The sequence below is a fragment of the Malaya genurostris genome, chromosome 1 (assembly GCF_030247185.1).
Source record: "Malaya genurostris strain Urasoe2022 chromosome 1, Malgen_1.1, whole genome shotgun sequence".
Classification (NCBI taxonomy): domain Eukaryota; kingdom Metazoa; phylum Arthropoda; class Insecta; order Diptera; family Culicidae; genus Malaya; species Malaya genurostris.
Genome location: NC_080570.1, coordinates 123,064,603 through 123,076,979, shown reverse-complemented (window position 1 = coordinate 123,076,979; position 12,377 = coordinate 123,064,603). Strand labels below are relative to the sequence as shown.

The window sequence follows — 12,377 nt, the reverse complement described above, 5'->3', positions numbered from 1 at the left end:
ATTATCAATAGAGTTACTATAATCAAAGTGGCGACAGCTGTTCGTTTGGAATGACAGCTACCAGTTCCAAACGAGCAAACGGCCTGTCAATTCAATGTAAAGCTAATGGAATGTTTTTAATTGTTGCCAGCATTACGGATGAGATGTCGTCACTCTGGTTATAGGCACTCTAATTATCAACGTAATCAAAAAATTTATTGTGACGATTCATTTTCAAAAATTTTGATGAAATCAGGCATCCCTGCAAGCAGCTGATCGGTGTTGACAAACGAGGGGAAACCAACTAGTAAAACAACTTTTACGTAACACAAGGGGTGTACCGATAATAAATAGTTCGCGCAGTACAATATAGGTGGAACTAGTGCATCACGAAAAATTATTTTTATAAGAATTTACTCATACTGTCATGTCTGTTAGTCTGTGTTATAACTTTACATTAATTCAGCTTTAAAAATTCCTGTAAAATTTGATTAAATGCAACGGAGTTACATAATGCTGATATAAAGCTGAAAAGGGGTATTATTAGACTCTTATAGGATTATTACTCTTATAGTTATTATCAAAGTTTCGTTGCTTCAAAATATAGCATTGAATGACGATATATAGCACCGCGGAAGGTTGTTGTAAAATTATGCTCAGTTACATTTTGAATGCAAATTTAATGCACATTGCTTTAAAGTATGTAGGATTAGTGTAATTATATATTAACAATGTAAAAATAGAATGGTAAATGTGCAGTGATATAATGCATATGATTACTTGGGCGACTTACCCATCACGCTATATTCGTCCTAAATATGGAACAATGTTCCATTTGACGAAGCAGTTCACTCGATATTATCGTGAGATGGGAAGCGTTACGTTAAGTTAAGAAACCGTTGCATATGATAATTTTCATAAATTGAGAATTACAAATCATATGAGTTATTTTGTGGGAATTATAAATGTTAAAAATCGTTATTAGGATTAGATTCTTGCGGTAAACAAGTTACGATGCTTTACTTTTAAGGAAGTTATAGGTGTTGCGAAGTGTTATATTCGTTTCATCACAGCGGTACTTTAAGGGGCGGGTAGGGTCTAACACATTTGAAAAATCATTTATTTTTTTCTTTGTATGTTCTCATAGTAAACCATTTCAAGAATATTCTGTGAAATTTTCAAGCCTATCGGAACAAAACTCAGCAAGTTATGAACCTTAATCTTTGCTTATGTCATACTGCGAAGAAGTAAGAGCTTGGTGCATAAGACCAAGATTTCTGCTTCGATTGACTTATAAACTTGACAAAACATTCTTGAAATTCATTATAACATAACACAAAAGAAACAATATGATTTTTTGAAAATGTGAGAGCCTACGGGTTCCCTTGAGTAATAAATTGTTTCCTTCGATTTTACAGACAAAAAACTTTAAACGCGTTTTTCTCGAAAGCAGGTTTTAAAAGTCCGTGTCGATCGTTATTCAAAAACTATTGCACCAATTTTTTTTTCAAATTTTACACACACTTTCTACATATAAAAAACTAGACCCCAACGATTTCCTTTTCGTTGTTTGTTACTTTGGGGAGGTTTTACAGTTACAAAATGGCGAATTTTTTCGTGAAAAATCTAACCACCAAAAATTAAAATATATTTTAAAAAATCAAACAGAAACGTTGGGGTCTAGACAAACTCTAACTCTATCTATGTTGCTTTGATTTGGTCACTTCTGATTAGTCTGCGCTGAGATACACTGGACACCGCAAATCATGATTTTTAAGAAGCGTTCTTAAAAATACCTCTTCACCGACTTATATCTCAATATTTTTCCACGAAACAATTACAAAATGTTGTTCGAATGATGCTTTTTATCATGCAAAAGAATTGCGGAACGAAGTTAAGTGTGCAAAACCATATAAAATGGAGGAAAAAACCTGAGTAAAATATATGACAATAATAATAATAATATATAAAATTGTACTGAACGACCGGAAAGAGAAAGTGCGCCAGCATGTTAATCAATATTCTGCAGTTGAGAAAGATATCCTACCGCTGGATCCAGCACATACTTATTTAGGGCAAGAAAGACGAATGCATGCGCACTTCGAATACATGTTTGGCTCGTACGCCAGAGAACAGAATGATTACCCAACAATAGACTGAAGTCATCATGAGTGCTTCGAAGGGCGTCTGAATGAGACGGAAAGACAATGTCGGTTTTATGGGATCGGCATAGTATACTTTTGAATGACCACTTCAAAAAGAAAAAAAATAGTATTAGCGTGCATTAATGAAGCGATTTAAGACCGAAATCGCTGTGAAATGGCCTTACATGAAACACATGAGCACCGCTGCCATAGTTAAAACCAACGGATTAGGTTCCAATTACTTGGTTTTCACCGTTGTTCACCTGATTTGGCTTTCTCGTAATATTATCTGTGCGGAAACGTGATTTTATCTCTGAAAAATTTATGTGAGTTTTGATTTGGAATTTTAGACGACGAGTGTCATTTAGGGTTTTTTGGTTTGTACAAAAGCACATATTGCATTTCTACTTCGCTGACATTACCCACCCGCCTTTTTTTAATCCCGACGAACCGAGTAGACTGGTTTATTATACCCAGCACTTCAGGTTTTAATTTGAAAGTCGGTTCCATTTATGATTTTACAGTGTTTAATCCACAAATTGGTGCAATTATGCTTTTCTTATAAAACGGATGTTTTGTCACAGGATTCTGATTTTTTGGCATTAAAAATGCCTTACTCTTCACTATACGGGGCCGGGTGTCAATTAAAAGTTTCAAAAATAGCCGCGTAACCTTTTTGTGTCATAATTTTGAACGTTAATAACTCGGTCATTTGTTGATGGATTGTTATAATTTAACAACCAATCGATTCGGAAACTTTTAACTTAAACATGTATGACGACGTCGTTTCAGTATTTCAATAGCATACTATTGAAAAAATGGTTGGAATCGACCTATGTTTTCATCCACCAATCCCTGCTTTACAAAATGACGTCAACTTCTTGTTCGGCATAGGAGGCTTTGCGTCATGCATAAAAAACACCGCATCGTTCTGCGTAGTATGAAGAGAAATCTATAAATATAGGCTGCACAATATTTCTTTGCCTAGTTGATGTTTGACTGCGAATGAAACAAGTAGCTCGTCCAGTGAGCTGATGACTGGATTGTATATGCGTTCACTTGCTGGATTGTCGCTTTTGCATTATGTGTTGGTGAAACTTCCTGCTGTCTGCACAACACCGCTTCGTGTTCGCTTGAATATCTTATATATCATCTAGCTATTGAAAAACCGAACCAGCATGGTTATCGGTTCTTTTGAAATATCCGATGTATTTAGCAAATTGTTGGTCGATTTTGCCATTAAAAATGCCTTACACTTCGCTTCCCGAGGCTGGGTGTCAAATTAAAACATGCTAAACTAATCGCTTAACATTTTTCTGCCATAATTTTGAACGCTCATACCTCAGTCATTTGTTGATGGATTTATATAATTCAACAACCAATCGATTCGGAAACATTTAACTTAAACTTATGAGAAAACGTCATTTGAATATTTCAATTGCATACCATTGGAAATTTGGTTTGAATTTAGTGTTTTATTTTGGTTCTCTGGTAACTATCAGGCCAATTTAGAATTATCGGCCAAAGATTTTTCGGATCTAATTCGCAGCGCTTGTTCCTCGATGATTTGTTAAATGATTTTCCTCATTTAAATGATTCCAAAGCTTCAATATAGTAAGCTTAAAAATGTTTTAATTTGTCAACGGATCGGTTTGCATACTTAAATCTCCATTCCCATACGAACAAAACGGTGGCGCGAAAATGGATTCAGTATAAAGTTGTGTTATTATGATAATCATAGAAACTTCTTCTTCATTATATGTGACTGAACAAGTTGTTTTCCCACCAGGAATTAAACGCTTCAAAAGATTCAAAATTAAATTCTGAAACTTCTAAAAGCGGTCTCCTCGGTTTGGTAGTATAAATGAGTTCCACAGGCTCACATATACAGTACAATTAGATGCAATATCATATAGTATCAAATTGATCGTGAATAGCAACCCTCGTAGAATTTGGTTAACCGCCAGTTTCAGTTCAATTATTATTTGCTTCAAAACACGCGTTGTAACTATGACAATGTTCATTCATGTGTTAATAACATCAAGTTACAATATGAACAAAATTTCTGAATTTTGTTGCGTATCCATTTTGTATATTCCTAATATGCCAAAGCGAAAATCAATGTAAGTAACTAAATATTTTATGCGGACTGTTTCACATTTTTCTTCCTCGTATTGTTGCCATATTATTTACCGACACTTTCCAAAGATTATCGACGATTTTGAAGAAGGATTAATAAAATTACACTATTACTGAGCTTACTGGTACAACTTTTTTCGTTAAAATAAATAAAATCTTCTCTTGGATCGATTAACTGTTTATAAAATTAATAAGTTTGTACGTTTCTCGAAGATTATTGTCATAAAATAAAACAGTTTCATTTGTTCAGGATTAAATCTTTAGGTTGTTTGTATCTAAAATTGAGCTTTCAAGTAACTTTGAATTCTAGTTAAAGGACGTTATTCAAAATCTTAAAAATGTAAAAAATTGTGGAAAGGGATCAAAATTGAATATAATTAATTATCAAGAAAGAATCTAATTGTCAATTTTATCATTCGCCAACAATCTAAGCGCTTAAACTAGAGCAAGTTTGTAATTAGTCAATTGAAAAAGTTTTTAGTTTAGTGTATCATCATCTCTTTATTTTTGTATATATTATGAAGACCCTAGGAACGTTCCATTTTTAATGTTATTGTGCTCGGTCGTGTCTTGAATACAACCCTCTAATTTTTTTTACATTAAATATTTATTGTTTCTCTTTGGTTACATTTCTGTATGATGTCAAGTAATGTAGTAATGATACTTTTCATCTTTTAATTTACGGTAATTTTCTAGTTAATATTTTTTTATTAAATTTCTTTTTAACATTTTAACTGAGATACAGTTTGATTTATTACACAGGATTCTGAAACATAGATACGTTGGATGAATTTTGACAGCAGTTTTTTTTATCACGTATCTTTTGTTTTTTTTACTAAAGTTTGTTAGAATCGGCTAGAATCCTTGTAAAAAATCGGTTTATGACCCGTTTGAAAGTATCTCCTAAAGCTGTTTGATCCAAGCACTATTGACCTACAGAACTTCGGATAACAATCAACCATTAAACCTGTAATAATGTAAATCAATGTATTACGCAGAACTGCACAAGACTGTGAGCTATCAAATGTAAAGCATCATTGATTAATATGGGTTTCATCTTAATAACACAGATTATCTCGCAGTAACCTTAAAAACAACTGCAATGTACAATTCACGAATTAGCTTGAACTCGTAGGTGTTAAGCTCCTAGTAAAAAATGTAAATAAGATGAAGATAGTCCCAAGTCATTGTTAGCACTATCTTAAGTCAGTTACTTTTTGTGCATGATAAGGACTCGGAACATTGACTTACCTTATTCTGATAGATTTCGATTGAACGTAATTCGGCAGCTTCGATTGTTGATTTTTGATTATTACAGCATCGGTGATCAGTACGAGGCAGGATGGCCGGTAGGAACGTAGTCGTATGTTTCATTATTTATTTGTCCACACTAATTGTGAGTAATTTATCAGCTACCGTTTCGGGACAAAGTGTATGTGCCCGGTACGACAACTATCGATTGTACAGGGTGCAATTGGAAACGGATCGTCATGTGCAGATTTTGCAGGAACTGGAAGCAAAAAGCGATAGCTGTACATTCTACGGACATGCTCGTCAACCTGGACAACAGTTGACCATCATGGTTGCTGCCAACAAAGTAGCGGATTTTGAAGATCTGATGGACCGTTTCTTGATCAAAGGACAAGTGCTGGTTAGCTTACACAATATACAATGTTTTGTTTGAAAGAAAATTCAGCAAATGTTTATTTAATTTTTAGGAATATAATATGCAAAGTAAAATCGATCGCGAAGCCCAATGGATAAAACCAGTCACGACAAACGTAACTGAATTCGATTGGAGTCACTACTTTCACCTCGAAACTATCTACGCTTGGATGGAAGATCTGGCCGCGAAACATTCATTCATAACCGTTCTTAGTCTCGGTACCAGCTATGATGGTATACCCATTAAAGGCGTGAAATTGTCTCGAAAGTCGGACAATAGGGCCATTTTTGTCGAAGGTGGAATCCATGCTCGTGAATGGATATCTCCGGCCACCACAACGTTCATTCTAAATCAACTGGTAACATCGACCGCTCCACGAATCATTGATCTTTCAAACAATTACGATTGGTTCTTTTTTCCAATAGTCAACCCAGATGGGTACAAATTTACATTCGAAGGTGACCGCCTTTGGCGGAAGAATCGAAAACCTTATGGTCTCTGTCGTGGAGTGGATTTAAATCGAAACTTTGCTAGTAATTGGGGCGGTATTGGTTCGAGCGATGATCCATGTAGCTACGATTTCTCGGGTGCTTCAGAATTTTCTGAACCGGAATCTGCCGCCTTGGCCGAATTTATTCGCAAGAATACCGACACGCAACGCATCCGAACTTACATCGCCCTGCACTCGTATTCACAACTGCTGATGTTTCCCTTCGGACACACAGCGGAGAAAGTCGCCAACTATGAACATTTAAAGTCGATTACCGAAAAGGCAATCACCGCACTGACGGAGGTTCATGGAAGTAGATTTCAGGGTGGTAGCAAATATGAAGGGTGAAGCAAATACAAATATGCGGCGGAAGCATCGATTGGGCTTACCAAGAAGGAAAAATTCCGGTGTCTTTGACATTTGAACTGCGCGGCCCTCCGGATTCGACCGATATGTTCATTCTGCCGGCAGAACAGATCATCCCGGTGGGCCAAGAAACGTTAGCGGCCTTCCAGACAATTGTGGAGGAAGCTAATCGGCTCGGGTACTACGACAATTAATCGATTTTGTGTTTGAATAAATAAAAACAGCTGCATTTATTTTAATTGGTTTTGCATTAGTACTTTTCTGTCCTTCGCCGAGGGGAAATATCGAATTATGCATGACAAAAGGTACGATTTGTATGTACAAAAATCGTAAACGCTTTCTTCCATATACCAACAAAATGGTAAAGGGTGTTACGATCAAAAATTGGTCAATCAAGAATGTGTGTGAATCGGACAAACTTTTTATTGAAAAATTAGATCGTGATTCTTTTCCAAGCTCATTTCATACAGAAAGAACTCACTCTGGTGGCACGATTGTCATCTGCATACTGGCTTGAAGCCGAAATTTTGTCGTGAATACGACTTACCTTACTTACTAAAATTTACCCTTTAAGAGAGTGGTAAGTTTTTGATCGTGAATATCTCTTTTTGTATCTAACGAATCAGCATAATTTTTTCTACGTGCCATCGGAAATATGATCACAATTTTATGATAAAATTTTCATAATATTATTATTTTTATAATAACGTTATTTTATAATTCGTTGTTTTCTTAAAATTCCAGAAATGTGAATTCTATCTTTACGATGGATGTAATTATTGCTGCCACAATGCGCTGAACTTTCATCCGAAAACAGCAAGACTGAAGTGTGCAATGGAACAATTCCATTTGAATCCAAAGAATGTTTTATGTTTTTTTCGGCTTAAATTTTACATAAGCATTAGCAATGCCCGAAAAGTAAAACTACACAGCAAAAAATTTTGAAATTTACAGGTGACGCAAATCTACATATGACACAATTCATAGAACGCAGTCTGTGAAACGACTGAATTTTACAAGAATGATATAAAGATACGCCCGTATTTCAAGAAAACGTGTAAATTTACATATTTAGGCACTTAAAAGTGTGTCAGAATGAATTAAATATAAGTTATATTTACAGTAAAATTGAGTTATTTATGACGCTCATATATGTCGGTCTCAGAAGATGTAAATTTGCACGAATTTTTCTAGGTGTGTACACACTTAAAAATTTTTACATCTTATTAGATGCACATAAATGGAGCGTCGCAATTCACGCAAATTTACGTGGAAGAACATTTAATATTGTGTCTAAAACTCCAAGACATGAAATTCATTGAAATTAAAAAAAAAGAATTTTGAAGCAACCCACCGCGACTTGAACCGAGAATCATTGGATCGCAAGTTCGTCTGATAATCGACTGAGCCACAGAAGCATGCATCTGCTTGGCCGGTAAAAGGTGCATTTAAATTCATACAGCCACTCCTGCTAGCAGAACGCAAGTTACAGTCTACACCAGTAAAATTCAAGCTCATCTAACATTAAGTCATTACAAATGAGATTTTCCATCATTTGACGAATTAGGTCTTTATGAATTACATCGTTTGAGCGATTAAGTCACCTGTAAAATTCAATGTTTTTTGGTGTGTAGCATCACCAGTTGGGGCCATTGGTTCATGTGGGCCCAAACGTCTTCAATTGGCCCAGACATGATCCAAATTATATCAACCCTCTCGAGATGTTTTTGGGCATATTTTTCTCTAAACATCGGTTTCTGCAGAGTACTTCGACATTTCAAATTATTTGCGTTTATGTGGCTATGAACAGATCCGTACAATATACTCTAACTAACAACTCTTGCTGCTTCTACGGACATCATCGATTGAACGGGGTTTGGAAATCATCACATTGACATTTTTCATCTGTTTGTTTATTCTGATTTTGTTAGTGTTCGAAATAATTTCCATCCAAAGATAATTTTTAGCGGTACGAAGTTCGCCTGGACAGGTACAGAAATAAGGGGAACAAGTGCAGAACGCACAAAAACAAGTGTGGAAGATACAGGAACAGATATAAAAAGTGAAACAAATACAGAAAGTACAGGAACAAGTACAGACATGAGAGAACGAATACTGAAAACACTGAAACAATTGCAGAGAGGACAGGAACATGTAGAGAAAGCACAGAAATACAGAGTACTGAAACAGGTACAGAAACTAATACATACAATTCTAAAACAAGAGCAGAAAGAACAGCAACAGGTTCAGAAAGTACAACAATAAGTACAGAAAGTGCATAAAAAAGGTTCAAAGTTAAAAGGTTAATGGCAAATGTTATCTAGGGAACGATTCCAATGATACCCACTGACATGTCATTCAAATTTAAACGTCATTTTCCCGGCCATTTAGCTTTCATAGTACCACCAATAAAGCACAAGAGTAATCGTAAGCAGTTTGTGTTATGGAGAAACAAAAAATGTTTTTTTTTATCGCAGAGCAGCTATTCTCAACCTGTGGTCCGCGATATAAAAAGGCTTCGTTTTATTGACTATAACCATTAAAATTGATTGAAAGAAGTATTGATTTATTCACATCTAATCTAATATTATTGCGCTATGAAGTGTGCAGGCGGAGTTTAATATGAAAATGTATGTATAATTGTATTATTGTCAACCGTCAGAAAAAATAAAGGGGTTTTTACGCCCAATTTGACGATTGAATTATCCTAAATTGGGCTTTTCCCCAGGGTTGCGAACGGTACTGGAGAATGACACGAAACAGCAGTCAGTCATAACGCGCAAACGACAGCAGTCGCCGATTGTACTTCGCCACGACTGTAGCAGATGAAAAATGTCATAGGTCTCATGACATTTTCTCTCGTGAATGTCGCAGTTTGCTCTCATTGATAGCTGTTCTACTCTTTTCAATCTGACAATGGCTAGCGACAATAAACATTAGTTCCTTCCAAATTCAATAACTTTCGAGAGACAGTCGCCAACAAGGCTCAACTTTGAAATTCGTTTTATGTCGATTCTCATAAGGTGTAGGGGGACATGCACAAGAAAGTCTTGCTTCCCAATGCAGACGGTTTTTGGGTATCCTTACGTGTTTGGATTCTCAGCACTCCCGTTGGAAGGAAGCGGTTCAGTGAGAAAAGCAAAGTAAATGCTTTGACTTCCAGAATTTGGATGCACTTTTTCGATCAAACAATTAAACCCCGTTTGGCATGAACCAGCATTGTAGAAGTAATAGGAGCGCAAAACTTATTGTCTCTGTTGTAAGATTTCTTGCCTTTGCGTCATACTAGAAAGGCAAAAGCTGCGCTCCTGATACTTCGTGTATGAAATTTAAATAAATAGATGTAATATTTTTAAAACATCTGCATGCACGAGCTTTGTGATTGAATTTTTGAAAACTGAATTTGAACCGGTAATAAAACCGTCCCGTTATGAAAATGTCATGACATTTTTAGCTCGTGAAATTCTCGCTTCGTGGAGACTATAACAGGTCAGATGAAGGAATAAGAAGTAAATAAATAAATAAATAAACAAATAAATAAATAATTCCAGAACCGGAAGTCGGATCCGGATGAAATTCAGGAATTCAGAATAGGACCTTTTATTTGAATCTAAGTTTGTCAAAATCGGTTCAGCCATCTCCGAGAAAACCTAGTGAGATTATTTGACACATACGTACTCACACAGACAATGCTCAGCTCGACGAACTGAGTCGAATAGTATATGACACTTGGCGAGTCGAATAGTAGGGTAACGGCTCCCTATTTCATCTGAGCTCCTATTTCCATCTCATCCCTTCACCTCATTACGTTGAACATGAATAATATTTTACAACCTACCTGAAGCAAACTGTGAAATATTTTAAAATGATTTTAAAAGCTATTGTCACACTTTCCAATTGAAAGAAATGGTTTTAAATACTTCGGTGATCGTTTTTTTTTTATTTAAAATAAACTCACTTTTCAATTTAGGACACTGATTATCTACTAATCGATTCGTCTCAAAACATGACCACTACTTCGCACAATTACACTATCACTGAATGCTGGATGACTTCATAATTAGTAATGTTCACTTGTAACTTGTTTAGTTAACGATTAAACACTTCAAAAATTAACCGACAAGCAATAAAAGTCTTTAAAATATGAGATGAAAGTTTTTCACTTAGTTCACTTGATTGCGCTTTGTTTTCATCTCATTTGGTTTCGCAAAGTTGCCAAGTTATCTCATAATGTTACAAAACAAAAATTGTTTTTCGTTCGTTACTCTAGATGTTTTTCGTTCGTTACTCTAGATGTGCAGATTAATGTTTGTTCCGAACGAATTAGACTTCTCATTGGAAATATTTCTGTGCGAATTCGTTTGTGAATATCGATGAAAATTTCAACAGACTGTTTCAAATTGCGTTCCTATGGTAACGGCAGTTGATTGATAGTCCACGGAACGGAGTAGTACGGGAACATCATGCGGTAAATTTTCAAGCGGTAAACGCTTGCGGTCGGCTCGAACTACGCTTCTGGCTCGATTATCCGGCGGACATACCAACAAGGTACATTTGAATGAATGTTTCAGTTTCAACCATCATTACGCAAATATTGTTCCTCAACAGGTATTCTGATTCACCGAGACAAAAAAATGTGCACTTCAAATGCTCGTCCGGAACTAAAACTTTATGCAAATGTTGTTCAACAACAGTAATTTCAATTCAGACGACTTTAAGCGGCTTTTCTGAGCCGCACTGAGCACTTTTCTGTTTGGTTGCGTTTGGAACGCGAAAACTTTTCACTGTTTGTGAGGGACAACACCAGGCTTCCTGCGTCCAGATTATTGTCCCACTAACGTACCGTTTAAATTATACGGCTCAATCCGTATAATTTACCATGTGCATTTTGTTACCATCGCAACAGCTATACGAAGAAAAGTTTAACAACTGATCGTCTGTCTGGACCGTACAATGATCCGAGGGTTTAACTGCAAATGAGAATCTTTATTGGTTTGCTTTCTCTTTCGTTTATTACGAAGTCATTTTAAAAATTTCCGGTTTTATTCGTTAAACGAAGCATATTCATTTATTCATTTTCTGATGAGATCCATAAATTGAAACGCGAGAATTCTAAAAATATGAGCTCACGACACACAGGGTCTTAATTGGATTTATTAATCTATTTAAAAATAACAGTACTCCCCAGATTTGAGTCCCTGTACTGACAAATAAAACAATTATGTGCATTTCTGCGAAAAACAACATCCAAAGCACAAAACAAACATCCGCGCAGGCCTCGTTGCGAGAGCGGCAGGTGGATTTTTTTTTTCATTTTTGCGCCTGAATCACACGACGCACACCGAGCCAATCTGACTGGTGAAAATTTTTCCAAATAAACCAACGATTTTTGTTTGTTTGTTTTTTTTTTCTTGTCGCTTTCTCAAACTGACCAGTCAATTACCTAACGCAAAATGTTTCCCTCGGACGCCCATTAACTTGGTGTTGAGTTAAGATTATTAAAAATAGAATTTCCATGTTTCTTCAAAGAGGAGCTTAACGGAATTATTATGAAACACACAGACTGATGTGGGTGGTGCTCCAGCGCTCTCTT

At 35.8% G+C, this 12,377-nt stretch overlaps 1 protein-coding gene across 2 annotated transcripts; it reads left to right on the top strand.

Moving 5' to 3' along the window:
• The first annotated feature begins 5,436 nt into the window (after window positions 1-5,436).
• On the top strand, window positions 5,437-7,008 carry LOC131425665 (zinc carboxypeptidase A 1-like). 2 transcript variants are annotated; one of them, XM_058587722.1, is made up of 3 exons: window positions 5,437-5,913; window positions 5,981-6,286; window positions 6,354-6,588. In XM_058587722.1, exons 1-3 carry the CDS (start codon window positions 5,605-5,607, stop codon window positions 6,444-6,446), a joined length of 708 nt encoding a protein of 235 aa, XP_058443705.1. In that variant the 5' UTR covers window positions 5,437-5,604; the 3' UTR covers window positions 6,447-6,588. The 2 variants fall into 2 exon arrangements, with proteins under 2 accessions (XP_058443705.1, XP_058443704.1); XM_058587721.1 differs by having other exon boundaries at window positions 5,981-7,008.
• The last annotated feature ends 5,369 nt before the right edge of the window (window positions 7,009-12,377 follow it).